The 18,018-nt window shown below is 37.0% G+C and overlaps 1 protein-coding gene and 1 long non-coding RNA gene across 2 annotated transcripts; one reads left to right on the forward strand and one right to left on the reverse strand.

The window, feature by feature from the left end:
• Window positions 1–6,090: 6,090 nt before the first annotated feature.
• On the forward strand, window positions 6,091–8,548 carry LOC122299662 (UPF0481 protein At3g47200-like). The gene is made up of 2 exons (XM_043110058.1): window positions 6,091–6,201; window positions 6,733–8,548. The coding sequence occupies exon 2, from the start codon at window positions 6,852–6,854 to the stop codon at window positions 8,352–8,354; it is 1,503 nt and encodes a 500-aa protein (XP_042965992.1). The 5' UTR covers window positions 6,091–6,201; window positions 6,733–6,851; the 3' UTR covers window positions 8,355–8,548.
• Window positions 8,549–9,751: 1,203 nt separating this feature from the next.
• On the reverse strand, window positions 9,752–11,432 carry LOC122298438. The gene is made up of 2 exons (XR_006239413.1): window positions 11,214–11,432; window positions 9,752–9,963 (listed from the first exon to the last, which is right to left on the reverse strand). It is a non-coding gene; the product is annotated as an uncharacterized LOC122298438 (long non-coding RNA).
• Window positions 11,433–18,018: the final 6,586 nt, after the last annotated feature.

The raw sequence follows: 18,018 nt of genomic DNA on the forward strand, positions 1-18,018 counted from the left end.
AATTTGAAAAGTAAAGTGTGCTCATTTTGTCATATGCAAAAAGTAAAAGATTAGGTTTGAATTTTTTGAAAAGGAAAGTGTGCTCATTTTGTCATATGCCAAAAGTAAGAGATTAGGTTTGATCTTTTTGAAAAAGTGAATGATGTTGTCTTTGACAATTGAAAAAGAAGAATCTTTTATTTGAATTTTTTGAAAAAATGAATGATGTTGTCTTTGACATGTGAATCTTTTTAAATTTGAATATGAAGTCTCATATGCCTATAAATAGATCATTTGAGAGCTTCACATTTACAACATCCAGAGCATACAACATTCATTCAAAGCTTTCATTCTCTCTTCTCTAAGCATTGAGCATTAATCCTTGTTCATTTTGAGAGATATAGTTTGTGTTGTATTATTCTTATTTCACTCATTGAGGAGTGTTTTCTGATAACCTACCCACTATCAGCTTTTATATCAGAAAAAGGGTGTGTATAACCCTTGTGCGTGTAGAAAGTATTCTACACGGAGAATAGTTGAATCACCACGTGTAAGGTGATTGCAAGTGTAGAGGGTGTTCTACACGGATCCTTTGTAGCGGTGTTGTTCAAAGGTGTAATAGGTTTTTATCTCCACCTAAAGGAGGTTGAATAGTGAATTTGGGAATCCTCAAGGGATAGCTTGAGGCGAGGACGTAGGCAGTGGGGTCGAACCTCGTTAACATACTGAGTTTGCTTCTCTCTTACCCTTACTCTTTATATTTATTGTTATTTCATATTTTGTTTATATTTTATATTATATATTTGATTTATAATTGTTATTTTTTTTAATACAACTCAATTCACCCCCCCTCTTGTGTTAGTCATCTGGGCAACAAATGCTAATCAAAGCTTCAGTGCAAATTAGAAATAGATAAGGGGATAAAGGGTCCCCTTGTCTAAGCCCACGAGTTGGAAGGAAGGAATCCGTAGGGTTCCCATTTACTAGAACTGAAAATGAGACTGAGGTAACACATTTCATAATAAGGCTCACTAAACTGCTCTTGAAACCCAATTTCAGTAAAATACTTTCAAGGAAATCCCATTCTACTCGATCGTAAGCTTTAGACATATCCAGTTTCATAGACATAAAGCCTTTCTTCCCTTTCCTCTTCTGTTTAAGGTGGTGTACTAGTACATTATCAGTGATAGGTCTTCCGGGTACAAATGCAATTTGTGTATCAGAGATAATGGAGGGTAGAATAGCTTTCAATTTATTGGTAATGACTTTGGAAATGAGCTTATAAATGACATTACACAAACTGATGGGTCTAAAGTCAGACACAAAAGAAGGGGAATCAGTCTTTGGAATTAAAACAATATGAGTTTTATTGAGATCAGTAGGAAAATGACCTGTGTTGAGGACTTCCAGCACTGCTGCAGTGGTTTTGTCACCAACAATGTGCCAATATTTTTGGAAAAATATTGGTGGCATGCCATCTGGACCAAGAGCCTTATTAGGGTGCATTTGTCTCAACGCTGCATAGACCTCCTCCGCTTCAAAAATTCTGTCCAAATCAACATTCATAGTAGCAGTGACTCTAGCTTTGATCACTTCAAGAATATCCATGGATCCTCTCTCGTGTGATGCAGTGAAAAGGCCATTGAAATAGCTTCTAATCAACATATCCCTTTGTACTCCCTCTCTCCATAAGCCATTTTCATCTTTCAGTTTTTGTATAAAGTTTCTCTTCTTACGTTGGGATGCTTTTTGATGAAAGTATTTAGTATTCTGATCTCCACAGCATAACCATTGCACTTTTGATCTTTGCTTCCACATTAATTCCTCTCTCTCCAACCACATTTGGACCTCCTTTCTTACTTCATTATGCGCTTCCAAGTTCTCACAAGTTGGGTCCCTAAGTTGCAAGGCTTTCAACTTTGCTTGGGAGTTCTTCAACTTCTTATGGACCAAACTGAATTTTTCCTTATTCCACATTTCCAACCTTCCACCACAGGTCGATATCTTCTGCATAGCATCAAACATACTATTGCCGCTGCCCCTTGCTTCCCATGTATCCTTTATAATTCCTTCACAATCCTGATGACCAACCCACATGGCTTCGAAACGAAAATTCCTTTTCCTTCTTTGCCCAATGGGAAAACCAAAAGTGTCCAGGCATATCGGGATATGGTCAGAGTAAGAGACCGTCCCATGTTGGACTTTAGCCTCAGGGAATAAATCAACCCAACTAGGAGTTGCTAGACATCGGTCCAGCGTTTCACTAACTCTGTCCTCGCCCTCTCTCCTGTTACACCAGGTCAAAACAGGTCCAGAGAACCCCATATCTAATAATTGACAATCAGCAAGAACATCTCTGAATGCCTCCATCTGTCTATGTGGTCTCATTCAGCCTCCTCTCTTCTCATTATGGTCTAGAATCTCGTTAAAATCACCGTACACCATCCAACGTGTTTGCACTGTTCTAGCCAGAGAACGAATCAAATCCCAAGTTTGGTATCTCTTAGCCACATCAGGGTGTCCATACAACCCTGTTAGAGTCCAGCTTAAAAGACTATTTGCCCTATCCGTAATAAGAGCATGGATGTGGTTATCTGAATAGCTAAGGATACGAAGATTAACATCTTTGTTCCATAACATAATTAGCCCACCACGTCTACCTTGACAATCAACAGTAAAGCAATTCATAGAAGCTAACCTTGCTTTGTGCCTCTCCATCGCATGTGTGGTCATTTTCGTCTCCTGTAAGAAGACAATTTCGGGAGCTTCCTTCCTGATTAGATCAAGAAGATTTTTGAATCCCCATGGGTTCCCAAGCCCACGAAGATTTCAACTGATCAGTTTCATTGGCTTTGGCGGGGCTGCTTCACAGCCTCCACCGATTCAGGGAAAACATTCTCTCACGCCAAATCCTCAGATAAGACCTTCTTTTTTGCAGCCCTTTCATCTTCCTGTTCAATAGGGGGAGCCATCCTCTTCCGGATCACCATAGCTGAGTCTTCTGTATCTAACACAGGGGGGTTGTACGCTTCCTGACTCGGAAGGTCTTTTTGGGCCTGGCCTTTGCAATCTTTGGACTAGGCATAGGGCTCGATGAAGGCCCATTTGTAGTCACTTTCGGCGTCTGGTTCAGAAGCATTACAGATTGGCAATTGGTGATTGCATCCTCTTCCATCGTCGAGCATCCTTCTTCCCTAGGGGGATCTACACTTGGCAGTGCTGGTTCCACTCTCTTCTCACCCAAGAGCTCAGCATGGATTGGTACGTTGAAAAGTTGACTGGGTTCCATATCGCTTCCTACTCCCTGTTCACCTGATTTTTCCCCTGTTTCCTTTGGCTTATCCGCAGCTTGTTCCGTGGATCCTGAGCCACTGCTCTTATGATTTGACGAACGGACATTACCCACCCATCCTGTCAGTGCTGCTGCCCTCAGCCATGGCCCATAGGGTAAATTATCACCCCCACTAGTACAGTTCTTCCACAACTAGAGTCCCTCTGAGAATGCCCCATCCGCCCACACTGGTAACAGAAATTGGGCAGCCGTTCGTAAGTGAATCTAACCCAGCAGTCTTTCAGTGTATCAAGAGAAACCTTCTTCCGTCTCATCAGGGTTTAGTAATATCCAGAGCTACACGGACCCGCATGTACTCTCCCCATGCTAAATCATCGTAATCTACATCCACTTCAATAACTTTACCCAAAGTCTCTCCAACTAATTTCCCTACATATTCATTGCATGCCATTAACGGTAGATCATGGATTCGAACCTAGAAATTTGCCTCAATTAAGGAAACTTCATGGATCTGCAGGTGGCCCTCAAACTCCTTTGTCAACACCAGCTGTTTGTCAAAAGTCCAAGGTCCATCATGGAGAACGCGTACCTTATCCCTTGGGTCATCGAACTCCACTAGCATCAAGCAAGGATGAAGGTCTCGAAACTTAATGCTCCTATTCGGTCGCCAGATTCTACGCATTGTCTGTTTAAAAGCTTCCCTGTTATAGTGTTTTTCAGTCAATAGCCGCACCATCAGACATTTCTCTCCCCGGGCCCTAACCTCATCAAGCCTCCTTGTTTCAACAATAACCTCCTCAGATTCCGCTGCGGTAAGCAAGAGCTTCTTGTAGCGCGATCTCATTTCCTCATCCATCTCGTACTCCCCCTTCAACCACCTGTATGAGATAGCGGCACAAGAATGGCCGCGATTTTACCTACACGCGATGGTAGGGCAGTAACCCCTACTTTGTTTCAGAGAGAAAACGGAGAGGGGATAATTTCGAAATGTTGATGTTGAATATTTAATTACATGGATAAAGTGTAGTGTCAGTGTAGTGTTCGAACTTAATATCTCTACTATAATATCACGTGAAATTAATCACTTATTTCAAAAGTTGTAACTAATGTAAAGATGTAGTTTTTATTATTAATTTGTATTATATTCTTAGTAATATCAAATTGCTAAAATCTCCCTCTAATTGAAAGTGAAAATATTATCCTCAATACTCCCAGGCCTCATTACACATGAACTGAATATCCGATTCTGTATAGGCTAGTTGTGAAAACCTGATCTTGTTTTCGATACTCCCTCAATACTCCTCTTGTTATGCGTGAAATATAATTGTGAAATATAAGTGTGAAATATGCATAGGTTCTATACGATTTATAGTCTCTAATCTCTATCCCCATGCAGGGAAAGATATATATATATATATATATATGTAAAAACAATAAGAACTGCATATTAGTACTTAGATTAATCTTTGTGCCAAATTGCCAATGGAATAAATTAATTTCAAATGTTAATGAAATTACCATCTCGTACGTGGAAGTGGGAACCCTTTTTGTCCAACTCCTTAGTTTTTTTAGTAATCCTTTTCGTTATCAGAGAATTAGGAGTTTTGGGTTGAGCTTTGGGTAATGGCTGTCTCCTAAAATATTTTGCCTTGAATTCCTTTGAAGTGCAGTGTATTTCCATTGGTTATAAGAACATTCAATTTCCACCCTAGCTTAGGCTGCTTAGCTGCTAAAACGTGGGGGTGTAGATGGCATCCCAAGAACCAAAGCGGAATTAATTGGAGGCTTTTTCAAATTGAAATCCACATAATAAATTATTTTCTAGAAATAAGAGATATCTAAGTGATACAAGTAAAGAGTTCTGTTTATTGATAAGGAAAAAAATATGAATGGTGATTAGATTGGTGATAAAATAAAATTCTGGATGAGTGGTTCGATTGATGTGATTTGATATGATATTTATTAGATTGATATGATATTTGTACTTCTAACTTGAGTTTGAAATTCTAGCGTGTTACCTTTTAATTTGTCACCATTTTCCTTTTGCAATAAAAAGAAGCATTACAGGACACTGCTAATGTTTTTAATTAATTACATCAGTTTTTCTCTAAAATTAATTATCTTTTATTTTTCAAAAAGATTTTTTTTCCCTCAATTTATGTCTCTTTATTTGGCATGTTATATAAATAGGTTTTAATCTTCTGTACAGTTTACTCACGCTGTATTTGCTAAATTTCTTATCACTAGTCTAAAAACAAAGGAGAGTAGGTGTAATACCTGGAGCCAAAAGAAAGCCCAGCCCAGCCCTTGAAGGTAAGTCCTTCCCTCTTTCAATTTCTTTATTCATTTTTAAAAAGTTCGTCTCATTCTAAAATAATTATTATAATTTTTTTAAATTTTTATATAAAATAAAATAAACAATTTAATTTATTTTAAATCTTAATATAAAAATAAAATAAAAAATTTAAAATTTTTAAATTTTAATATAAAAATAATATATTTTAATAATATATATTCTTTTCAACTTTTAATTTTAATTCATCTATCTGTAAACAAACGAAGGTATCCTTCCTCGTTCTTTCTCTTTCTACCATCAGTTTATTTTACTAAATTCTACTTGTAACCGGGCTGGAAAACCACGCGCAACGGAATACTGCTTATGATTAAAAAAAAAAAAGTATCCTTTATTTGGTTCCCTCTCGAGCCCACCCCCACCCTCCAACACACAAAAACAAGGGAAACCACGCGCAACCGGACACTGCTTTCGATTAAAAAAAAATTCTCCTCCTCGAAACCAACACCCCCCCCCCCCCCCCCCCCCCAAAAAAAAAAAACAATTTCTGCAGATTAATTTTTCTCCCAAACCCCAGTTTCGTATGGACGCCAACCTCGCTCACCCTCTCATCTTAACTGCGTCGATCTCCTCACTGGTACTCTCTCCCCTCTCTCTCTCTCTCTCTCTCTCTCTCTCTCACAGTCCGAAAGTTTCTATTCCTCTGGCTGTTTCCCTAGCCACCAGAAATATGAGTATTCGATTTTTAAGTATATTCATCTCTTATTTTATTTTTACTTATCTTTCATCTTTGCCCATTTTGCATAGCCATACGATATCTTCATTTCTACAAATATTCTCGTTGCCATCAATTCTTCAATTGCTCTCTCTTTTTATAACACTTCTATTATTTTCATAAGTGAAATTTTAGATAACAACTTACATTTTTTCACACTATTAAAAAATGTGATTTTACTTTTTTATCCTCCTTTATTTTACACATTAACAATATATTTCTTTCAAAAGTAAATATAGAACTTTATGTGTAAAATATTAGCGTAAATTAATTAATTTGATATCTAATATTAAAATTTAATGTATAATTAAGTGCTCAATTCTTATTTGATAAAATAAATTATTTATTTAAACAACTTAATTATACAATTTTAACACTTTATCAACATGTTAGGAGGTAACGTAATCCGGCCACCCAGTTCATATCGCCGCACCTCACTGAAGTGAAGACTCTCCACACAGCAGTGAACATCGCCATCCAGAGTTTTAACAACGCTTACGCCGACATACACGATGGATAGGTCACCTAGGTTTATTTCTGACAAAGAGCTCCGCCAGCAGGAAATCGACGTCATCGAACAGCAGGAGATAATTAGAATTTCTGAGGTAGGCGAATACAGCAGCGCCAATTACCCGGAGCGGAAACGTGAGTTCCCCGAGGAGGAACGCAACATCATAAAGGAGCGGTTAAGGATATATGCGGGGGAAGCCAAAAAGTTACACGAAGAAGCCGAGCGTGGAAGCACTAGCTGCATCTACAGAGTCCTCCCGAGGCTCAAGGAAATCAATGGCAACCGACCGTACGAGCCCAACATGGTCTGCATCGGGCCCTACTACTACCACAAACGGCATGAAGAAAAGTTCCATATGGCCGAAGATTGCAAGAGGAAGTGCATCGGCTCCTTGCTGGTCAAGACAACAGATGAAGAAGAGCAAATCGATACCTATATGAGCTGGCTGCAAAGAATAAGCGAACTTGAAGAGGAGATCAGAAAGTGTTATTCTGAAGAGTTCGAAGTCGCCGGTACTGAATTTATCGAAATGATGGTTGTTGATGCTTGTTTTATAATAGAAATAATTGAAATGTTTGGATATGGGAGAGAAGTTAACTTCGGAGAATCTCTTGCAGCCCTGGGGTGGATGGTACCGTATTTCCACAGGGACTTTCTATTGCTTGAGAATCAGATCCCCTTTTTTGTTTTGGTAGAGATATGTAAGCTTACCCGTAATAATATTCCTGCCGGGCACCATAGATCTTATGTGATATATCCTGCTTTGCAATTCTTTATGAACGGAATGAAAAGATTTGATTCAGACATTTTTGATTTCATTTTAAAGAGCGCGAAGACAATGGATCACAGCCCGCCCTTGCACTTGCTGGACTTGGTTCGGAGATGTTTAATCAGGCCAGTAGCTACGCGAATGGGAGAATTAGAATCATCTGTAAAGACTCCATTCATTCACTGCATCTCGAAGCTCCGGCAAGCCGGGATTAAGGTTAGTCCGGGCAAGGGGCTCAGCTGCTTCCTAGAGGTGGAATTCAAGAAAGGTGTGATTGAGATGCCAAACATAGCCATCGATGACTTGATGAGATGTCTGTTGCTCAACTGTGTGGCGTTCGAGCAGTGCGACCAAAGAATTAGCAGCAAGTACTTCACGGCTTACACTACTTTTTTGGACTGCCTAGTGAACACCGAAGAGGACGTCGAGTACCTTCGCGAGCACAATGTCATTGACAATTACCTTTCCGACGACACCGAGCTTGCGGGCTTCATTAACTGTGCGGGCAAGGATTTGGTACTCAATGGTGATCACGGCTTCTATTTGGGGAAATTGTTTGAGAATGTGAACAATCATTATCGAAATAGGTGGAAGTGGAAGCTGGCGAGCTTCGAGCGGGAGTATTTTGACAAGCCCTGGTTGCTTCTTTCGGCAGCAGGTGGCATTTTGCTCATTCTGGCAACGTCATTCCAGGCCGTAATGGCCTTCTTAACTTACAAGTATAAAAAGTGCTAGCCTAGCTATGTACCAAGGTAATTAATTAATTAGGTTATAATTATTTCTCTCGAGTACGTATTATGATCACCCGATCTCATGGTTTTAGAAAGTTTGATCAATCGCTACTTTTGGATCTGATATCAGTCGACTTTGGTTTGATGTGGTGTTTAGCTTGTATTATTTTTATATGAAATTATTATTTAGTTTTTCTTTTAGACTTTTCAAATTGTCCACAAAATCCATATATCATTATATATAGTGAATGTAGAAATTTGGGGATGCATAAGCCAATCAAACTCGAGAAGAGAAACACAAAACCAACTCAACAGGACCAAACTTCATTTTAAGAGACAAATAAAAAATAAATTACTCTAGAATTAATATTGTTTATTTTAGCATAGTTTCTTAAAAAAAAAAAAAATTGTAGGATAAATGTATTTGATTTTGTTAGCAATTCTTTATCTATAGGAAGATGACTTTAGCTTGGTCGGATATTTTCTTTCTCTAACTTATTTATGAGATTCAAGATTTTGTGAAGTCAGTGTCTAACTTAGTTCTTGTTTAAATATTTACTTGAAAAATCAAACATGATTCAAAGAAATTTTGTGGACATGATAAATTCAGGGAAATCATCCCTTATTTGAATGTCTGTTTCTTTCACACTACAAGAAATTAGCCATTTTGCAGCGCTTAAAATCGTTGCAAATACATTCAAAAAATGCTGTAATTGATCAATTGCAGCGTTATTACCCTCCTTGCATGTTCGACAGTATAAAAGTGATATTTTTGATCAATAGCAACGTTATTGAAAAAACGCTGCAAAAGACTTCATTTGCAGCGTTTTTAAACCGCTGCAAACTCACTAATTTCACGCTGCAAAAGGCCACCCCATGTGACTGCCATAGCGCTGCATTTGATCAATTGCAGCGAAATTTATCCTTGCTATATCATTAAATTTCGCTGCAATAGCCCCCAACAACAGCAGCGCTACATTTGGTTCGTTGCTTTTGGCATTTTTTGCAACACTTAAAATCGCTGCAATTGATTTATAAGCGCTGCAATTGTGTATGTCAAAAGCAACATACCATTCTAGCGCTGCTTTTGATACTTTTTGCAAGGACTAAAATCGCTGCAAAAAATAAAAAGCGCTGCAAATGTGCAAAAGCAACACTTGCTTCCTTTGTTGCATTTTCATACTTTTCAAGGACTAAAATCGCTACAACTGATGATTTGCAACGAATTTTGGCCTATTTGCATCGACTAAAAATCGCTGCAAATACTTAATTACAAAATTTAAAAAAAAAATTACTACTGAAACATACAGTTTCAGTAATTTTTTTCACTTGTATTAGAAGCAAAGTTAGTAGATCAGCTAGGATTTAATTCCCTTTACTTAATAATTTAATTCCCTTTACTTAATAATACAAAGGGTACATAGATCTTAACAACAAAGTACATTCAATATACAACAAGTAGAAATATGTTCAGTACATTCAGTATACAACAAGTAGAAATATGTTCAGTACATAGCCAAGCAGAAACTTCAAGTCGATCCTAAGTGCACTTCATCACTTTCAACTAAAAGTAATTGCTCCCATATTCAAAGGCATACCTGTATATGAGTTTTCTGGAAAGACACAATACCAACTGATTAGTAGAACAAAAAACCTGGAAAGTGGAGCATGAAGTCATACAAACAAAAGAAAGCCTTATTATAGGTAAAGAATGCATTAATTTTTCACTTTTCATAATAGTTGTAACACATCAGCATCAATCTAATTTACTAATCTCAAAGTAGAACTTCATTCAAGTAAAGTACAACTTTAGAATCAAACCTCTTTTTATTAAAATTCTGGAAAAATGTGTATTGTTAACACTAGAAGCTCATCAATAACTGTCCAAACCAAAACTCCTATACAAATTTACAAACAATTTGCTTAGATATTTATTTAGGTCTCCACTGCTTTCAAACTACACTTTTATGATCAAAGTAGAGATAATTATCCATAGGACTTGCAGCAACCAATCTAAATATATATAGATTAAGCAAAAACACAAAGCATTACTTGACTAAAAAACCAGTACTTCCAAACTTATATCAAAAGATTTGTAGAGGATTAAAAACTATTATTTTTATATGGTGCATTACTTGACTAGAAATAAATAACAGATGCTTCTAAGACTAAAAGTTTAGCTAATCAAATCTTTGCCACCCTTGATTCAGGAAGATAGGGAAAAATAATAATAATTCTTCAACATGTAAGCACATCAGGAATCATCTTCCTTGGTGTACCACATCAATAAACCACCATCATCAATTTTTTAATTTACATTATATGGCCACAGTTACATTATACTTACACAAACACATGCATAGGCAATTTATAAAAAAGTAGTGACTGCTGTCCAAGAAGGGCCTAATCAGTTAGAGTATATATATATATATGTACTCCTATCTCTCGTGTGCATTAGCTATTGCTTATAACACCAACATATACAATGTTCTAAACCAGCTCTCTAAAGAGATGTATATATTACAAATTCAAATGTGTATATATACACTTTTTTTTTATATAAGTTGTATATATACACACACACACACAAACACACACACACACCCAATGACATATATATATATATAGCTCCAAATTATGCAGTAAAAAATTACAAACTCCAAAGAAATAACAGTATAGGTTGACAACTTTTTAAAGTGTGGCAGAAATATTTGATGGCGAACACAAAAGTAAAAAATACAACATCTAATCTGGTGAATTACTTCCAAAGAGATCGATTTTTATCAAATTGTAAAATTCTTTCCAACAGAGACTTCCAATCTTTCTAGAATATTAACTGCTTATAACAAAATGCAAAGCTTACTTCTCCTGGAGTTTCAAGGAGTGGCTGCTTTTCTGTTGAACTTATGATTGGCTCAGCGACATAATTTTCCAGAGATGCATACCTAATGGCAAATATGAAATTTGATAATTAAATTCCAAATATAGTTTATGGAAATGATGTTTCAACAACATAGCAACATTAACTGATGAAAAAAGGTTCTTACTAGTATCTATGCCATGTAAGTGTCCATCTGGCCATCATAAGACTGTATGAATGTATGAATGTAAGCATATGTATATAGACATAAATATAGAAATCTACCTTAGATACACAAAGCCATCAGTTGAACTGAAATTGAATATAACTCATCTCAAAACAGAACCAATGAATATAACTCATCTCAAAACAGAACCAATGAGTCAGAGCAAAAGCTTTCACTAAAACAGAGGGCTATCTTCAAATGAATATAACTCATCTCAAAACAGAACCAAAACACTCTGTAGTTCTTCTTCAAAACTCTAATAGTTAGATGTTTACATAAACAATTACTTGTTTATGTAATTATATACACAAGAAGAAAATTATAAATATGAATTGATATTGGAAAACACAAGCAGTAACAATACCTCCATTTACACTAAGAGCAAAAAAGAGCTAGGGCAACATAGCAAAAAAGAGAAGAAGAAAATATGTAGTATTGGGGAAGAAACTTACTTTAAAGAAGAAAATATGTAGTATTGGGGAAGAAACTTACTTGTTTAATAATCATTTTGAACTCAAAATGATAGAAAGAGCAAAGATTGGCTGATCATTTAGATCAAGATCATGCGCTTGGCATGGAGGGGATTATTTCACATCCCTTGATTTAGTACTATCATTTCCAAATACAAATTAGAGAGATTACACTTATGTTTGAAAAATAATTACTAAAGAGCAATTAAGACCTGAAACCTTACAACAGGCTTGAGTGATAAGTACTATTGCTGAGTTGCTTAAATGGTTTATTAAGACTAGAGTCATCCTTCTATTTTCACAAAACATGATAATTATAGAGATTGAACAAAAATACCATTATTTAGTAAAAGAAGTAAAAAGTGAAATAATGTTTCCTCAAACACAGAAATAAGTTTTATGTAATATATTAGCATGGAACAGATCACCAAACCTGTTTTCTAGAAGTAACTAAGCATTCCCCATTAGCTAGCTATCTGAAAAGAATAGAAACCACCAAGATATATATAGCTAGGTACTTAATATTTAGTGAGATGAGTTTCATGATGGATTACAAAGGAGTACAAGATTCAAGTATATCAAGCCAAATCTCTACAAATATCGAGATGTAGGTGATAATTATATATTCGAGATGCTTAAAATATAAAAATAAAAACCAATTGCATCAGTCAACTAATTGGATTCTAGATAAAGTAACATTTCCTTCCAAACTCTTTATTGTGTCTACTAAATCACTAGACATTACAATTTGAGTGTTGCAGAGGAGTGAACAACTCTTCATTAGTTTGAAGCTTGTAGATACAACAATCAGTTGATAAGGGTGGCTCCAAGTCTCCTAAATTTTCTTTGATGTTAATCACTAACCATCTATGTTGATCTCCCTCTATATAATTGAATCGATTGCTTCCCCTTCAATTCTCTCTATGTCCATGTGTGCATGCATCACAAATACTCCATGTAATTAATTCAGCAGACCTTCAGTTATTATTTAATAAATAGAACCTTTATTCAAAAAATTTAGTTGAATAATTTGATAACCTATCCTCCTGTCTCCTTTATTTCTATGTTAACGATGAAAAACATCACAAACTTTGCTCTTTTGAGAAAAGCATGTACTATGCTCCTATGCTCCTATACTCTTCATTTTAGCATTGCCAACCTAATAATCCTAGCAACTAGAAATAAGCCATTCAAATTCAATTAGCAAGCAAACTTCGAAATTTACAAATGCAGAAAGGATCACAGATTGAATCCATATATCAAATACTACTTGCCAACCTTCGAAAGCATCACTGATTAAATGAGTTTAAAAAAAATCAGCCAATACAAATACAAATCGAATCCACAAGCCAAAGTAGGAATTTTACCCTTTCCCCACAATAGAAATCGAAATAGACCAACTCGGAGAGGCAGTCTAGGGCAGAAAGCACAAGTCCAAACACAACGATGCAAGAAGTGAAAATTTGATGTCAAGATTCTGTCTTCCACCGATACGAAACTGCCAACTGCCAACTGCCGACTGCTCCTAACCTAAGCCAAGAGAGAAGAAATCGACAACCTTCGGAGGAGGAAAGCAGTAACGTAACTGGGAAAAGGAAATGAAAAATGGAGAGAAGGGGAGAGAGGGAGGATTGGGCCAATCTAGAGGGAAGAGAGAATGGGAGAAAGAGAGAAAGGAAAAGAGAATTAGCAAGCGAAAAAAATGGAAGGGGCGTTCGGAGTTGAGGGAAGGGAGAAAAGGAGAGGTCACTGGGAAGGGTGGATGTTGAGGATTTTAAGATGGAGTCTGATGGGTCGCTGGGTTGCTAGGTCAATGGGTAGCCGTGTGCAAACCATGGGGAGGAATCAAATGTTACGAGAAGTAGCTTCCGCGGGAGGTAAATGGGGCGGAGGAACTAAGGTTGGTGATCGAAGGAAATTACAGAGAGAGGAAAAGAACTGGGCATAGACACTCGGGCGATTTTGGAGAAGGAAAGAACAGAGAGAAGTGGAGAAGAAAAGAAATCGGGGGGAAAAATAAAACATTTCTAAAAATTTTGGCGCCCAGAAACAATAACAACGATTATTTAGGCGTTGGAACGTGTTTTAGTAACACCAGCGATCAAAATCTATGCAAACGTCGTATTTTTCGCTGCAAATGTAAAATTAAGGACTTCTTCCGCTTTTAATTTAAAAATCATGCGACAAAATTAAAATCGCTGCAATAGATTACCTATTGCAGCGATTTTTTTTGCAACAATATATAAATCGCTGCAAAAGACCGTTTTTCTTGTAGTGTCAATATTCACGGAGGGGGAGAAAATAATCTCTTGCTTGTTCAACTTTTCTCAAATCTAGTCAATTATTTGAGGTCATATGGTGTGAGTGGAGACCAACTCATCAGCACTATGCCACTCATTAAGAGAGAGTGTGGTCCACATGTGTGTAGGTCTGTGCAAATTTTCGAAAATTCCGACTGCAACCGAACTCAGTTCCGATCCCGACTTTGACGGAGTCGGAATCGGAAAGACTCCGAAAATGGAACTTTGACTCTGACTTTTAAAAAAAAAAACATAGATTCAAAACGTCGTCATTTTGAATCTGTGTTTTTTTTTTTTTTTTTTTCCCTTAACTTAAACAACGGCATTCCTTCAAATAGGAACGACATTGTTTTGCCATGTGAAGATAACCCCCATTGCCCCTTTCTTCTTCATTTCTGCTTCCCTTGCTCAGCCACTCACTCGCTCAGTGCCTAGTGTCTCAGTCTCGCACTTCTCACCATCGTTCCCTTTGTTCCCCCATTTCATTTCTACTTCGTGCCGCCGTCGAAACTGTGCCGCACCACCGTTTGCTTTATCATCGTCTTTACAGAATCACAGTGCCACTGCCCACGCCTCACTCCTCAATACAAAATCATTGTTAGGGTTATCATTTTCTTTATCTTATTTATCCTCATAGTTGGTAGATTTTTGTACTTCAATCAGATGAGGATTTTGGTATATATTGGTATATAGTTGGTAGATTTAGACATTCGAACATGCAAAAATTCGTATATAATTGGTAGATATAGTTTTTTTTTTTTTAGTCCTCAGCTGGTACATAAACCTATTTTGGGATTGTGTGATTATAGATCCTCAAATTTTTTTCATGTATTTAATATTATGCAGATTACACAAATTATATATCTTTCTTCCCCTTTGTTCGAGCTCTCAATTGGCCCTCAACTCTCTATAATTTAAATGGGAATAAAAGTTTATGATTAGTACCATAAAAGATGACTCCATCAATCAAGCCAAAGATCATGCAACAGAGAATTAGCTAGAAATCAATCTGAACTATTATTTGAGTAGTTATCATACAGATTGCAATTATAGGTTATTCACATGATTACCTTTAAAGGATCAATCTTGACCTACTGAATGAGTTGAAAGAGACAGGTTAGTTGGAGATGTTTGAGTAGTAGTGTGAGTTGGGGAAGGCTCATGGTCAGGATCAAATAACTCCCCATTTGTCAAAATTTCATACAATATTGGTAGCAATATAGTAGCTTTTGTCACGGGTTCTTTTTCCATGACAGAACATCGTGTGTTATAGTGGCTATTTGTCACCAAAACAAAGCATGGGAACAAAACCAGCCTTTTACCATGAGATTCCTTCGGTGACAACAGTATAGTGGTAATAGGAGTTTTAATCACGGAAAATACTTTTGATCCCACAACTGTGTGTTAATGGGAATTAAAATTTGCAGAAATTTTCCCTCATCGTGGGTTAAAAGTTAGTACCCACGAGAATGAGATTTATTCCCATGAAATATTATTCATCGCAAAAATTATACTGCCCCAGTAGATGGCAATCGTGAGTAAATTAATATTTGCCACTAATATATTTCATCTTTATCCCATGAAATATACCATCAGTTAATGTTGATGGAATTAATTCCACAACAATTAATCCCGCTATACCCCGCGCGATACCGGGTCTATCCTTTTTACCCGATGTTATCTTCCCCACCCCTTTCCTTTCTTTCACGACCGCCGCGCCCCCCCCCCCCTCTCCCCTCCAACATTCGCCAGTCACCGTACATCGCACTCGCCCTACAACCTCACCGCCTCTCACCATAGTCGCGTCCTCCCCCACGCTGTGGGTAAAATCGTCCCCAACCCGTGCATCGAAGCAGAGTGAGAAGAAAGTTCCCAGCAACTGCCCTAGCCTACTGCACGACACGGAAGCCCTCTTCTGGTGCATCCCCTCTCTCGGGTCAAATAGACACAGTCAGCCTCACATTCTTCTCCCTCCGTCTTCTATCTCTATTAATGGTATGATTGTGTACCATTGGGGGTGACTTTGAAGATACTGTGTAAGATATCTCTACTTCTCTTATGATATGGTTGTGGCAAATCTGATTCATGTATCACAATTTGTTATTGTCAATAAATACACATGGATGGAGGTGCCACGGATCATCCCTAATTTAGCTCTGGAATTTCTGCTGATTAGGTAGCCCCGATTGTTGTGAAGCAATGTATGTACATATTTGTATATATTATTTATGTAAATATTGGAGTGTGGGGATTGGTTCCTCCATGTTAATCTATTTTTGCGTAATATAGGTGAGGGCGTTGTCCTTACTAGCGTTGCATTAACATCTTAAGTGTACCCGTTTTAAAAATTCCTCGTTGCATTCCAATCTGAAACATATCTGTTTCATGTTTTTAAATAACTACAAGCATGCATCCAGTTACCAACAATTGATGTTAAATATTAAAATTGGGCTTCGATTATGTACCCGTCCTGTGCCAAACTAGTTTTTTCTAATTTATCGAAGCCCTACAGAGATTTATACAAGATTGGATCATCTCTATCAATTAAGAATGAAGCTATGAAAGCTGTTGTACCATTATGGTATAACGCCAGCCAACTTAGTTACAAATTTAGAGGTGATTTCCAAGCATAGCTTTCTTTAAATGTCCAATTCCAAATTGAACCTACCTAAGATTCAACTATAGAACAAACTCGATTAATTTCAGCATTGCCTTCTATGACTTAGCTTGTTGGGTCGGGGATATTGGTCTGAATATTTGCAATCCCTTGTTTGCGCTGCGATGTCTTTTAATGTTTCCCATGAATTAGGCAATTTTATTAATACATCTCATTCCCTTTGGTCCTGCCCTATAAATTATAAAATCCTTTCCTTCATGGTCCGTTTCTGGAAAGGCTGTTTAAGTTACAATATATTAAATAACCGAAGGAATCTAATGATGTATCTAACTGATGTCTGGATTTGAGAAAGCCCTCTATTTTTTGTAGGCTGTCAGTAGGAATGGTCGGGAAATTCCATGTGGATCAGCAGCCAACAAAATTGATTGCAGTTGGTATGAGCAGCAGGCAGGAAGCTTAACTTTTTTTGGTGGAGTTTACAGCTTCTTCTGAAGTCTACCAATTTGGTCTGTACATGAAGCTTCGAGTTCTAATATTGAGCTCGATAATTTGAAACCTATACAAGAAAAAGGTCTGTTATCAGAGCACAGGTTAGTCAGAATGGGATGTGAAAGTTTATGTTAGAACTATAATTTGGTGCAAGATTCCTCATGTCTTTATTTGCTAAGTCTGTATCATATGTCATATAGCCTGCTTATTTGCGATGTTAGCTATTAAAATGTACAAGGCAGAATGCTACTCTCTGGCCATAATTTTTGACTTCTGTTCTCTGCTGCTGTCATTGTAGTGAATTGGTTTAGACTATTGGACTGCATATGAATTGCTATAGTCACCATCTTCCTTGATCAAAAGGGAAGTGTGCCTTACTCATTATTGTCCTTATTTATATGCATTACAATAGTGAACTGATGCCACCAGTTAGATTTGCCAGTCACGTTTGGCATTCCTAAATGAGATCGATAGTTAGAGATTTTTATTTTTATGTACAAGATTATCATATAGGGTTTGCATTCCCTATCTGATAATCTTGTTAATATGGGACTGCAGTGCATATGCAGTCTAATGGCTTTTAATTTTATGTTTCATTTTCAACTGATTGTATATTAATACTCTGCTTCATCTGGTCCCAGTAGTCTGTATATGAACCTCTGTTTTCTGTCTCAGCGGCTAATGGCTATATTGAAACCAAACCACT

This window comes from Carya illinoinensis, chromosome 16 (assembly GCF_018687715.1).
Source record: "Carya illinoinensis cultivar Pawnee chromosome 16, C.illinoinensisPawnee_v1, whole genome shotgun sequence".
NCBI classification, from domain to species: domain Eukaryota; kingdom Viridiplantae; phylum Streptophyta; class Magnoliopsida; order Fagales; family Juglandaceae; genus Carya; species Carya illinoinensis.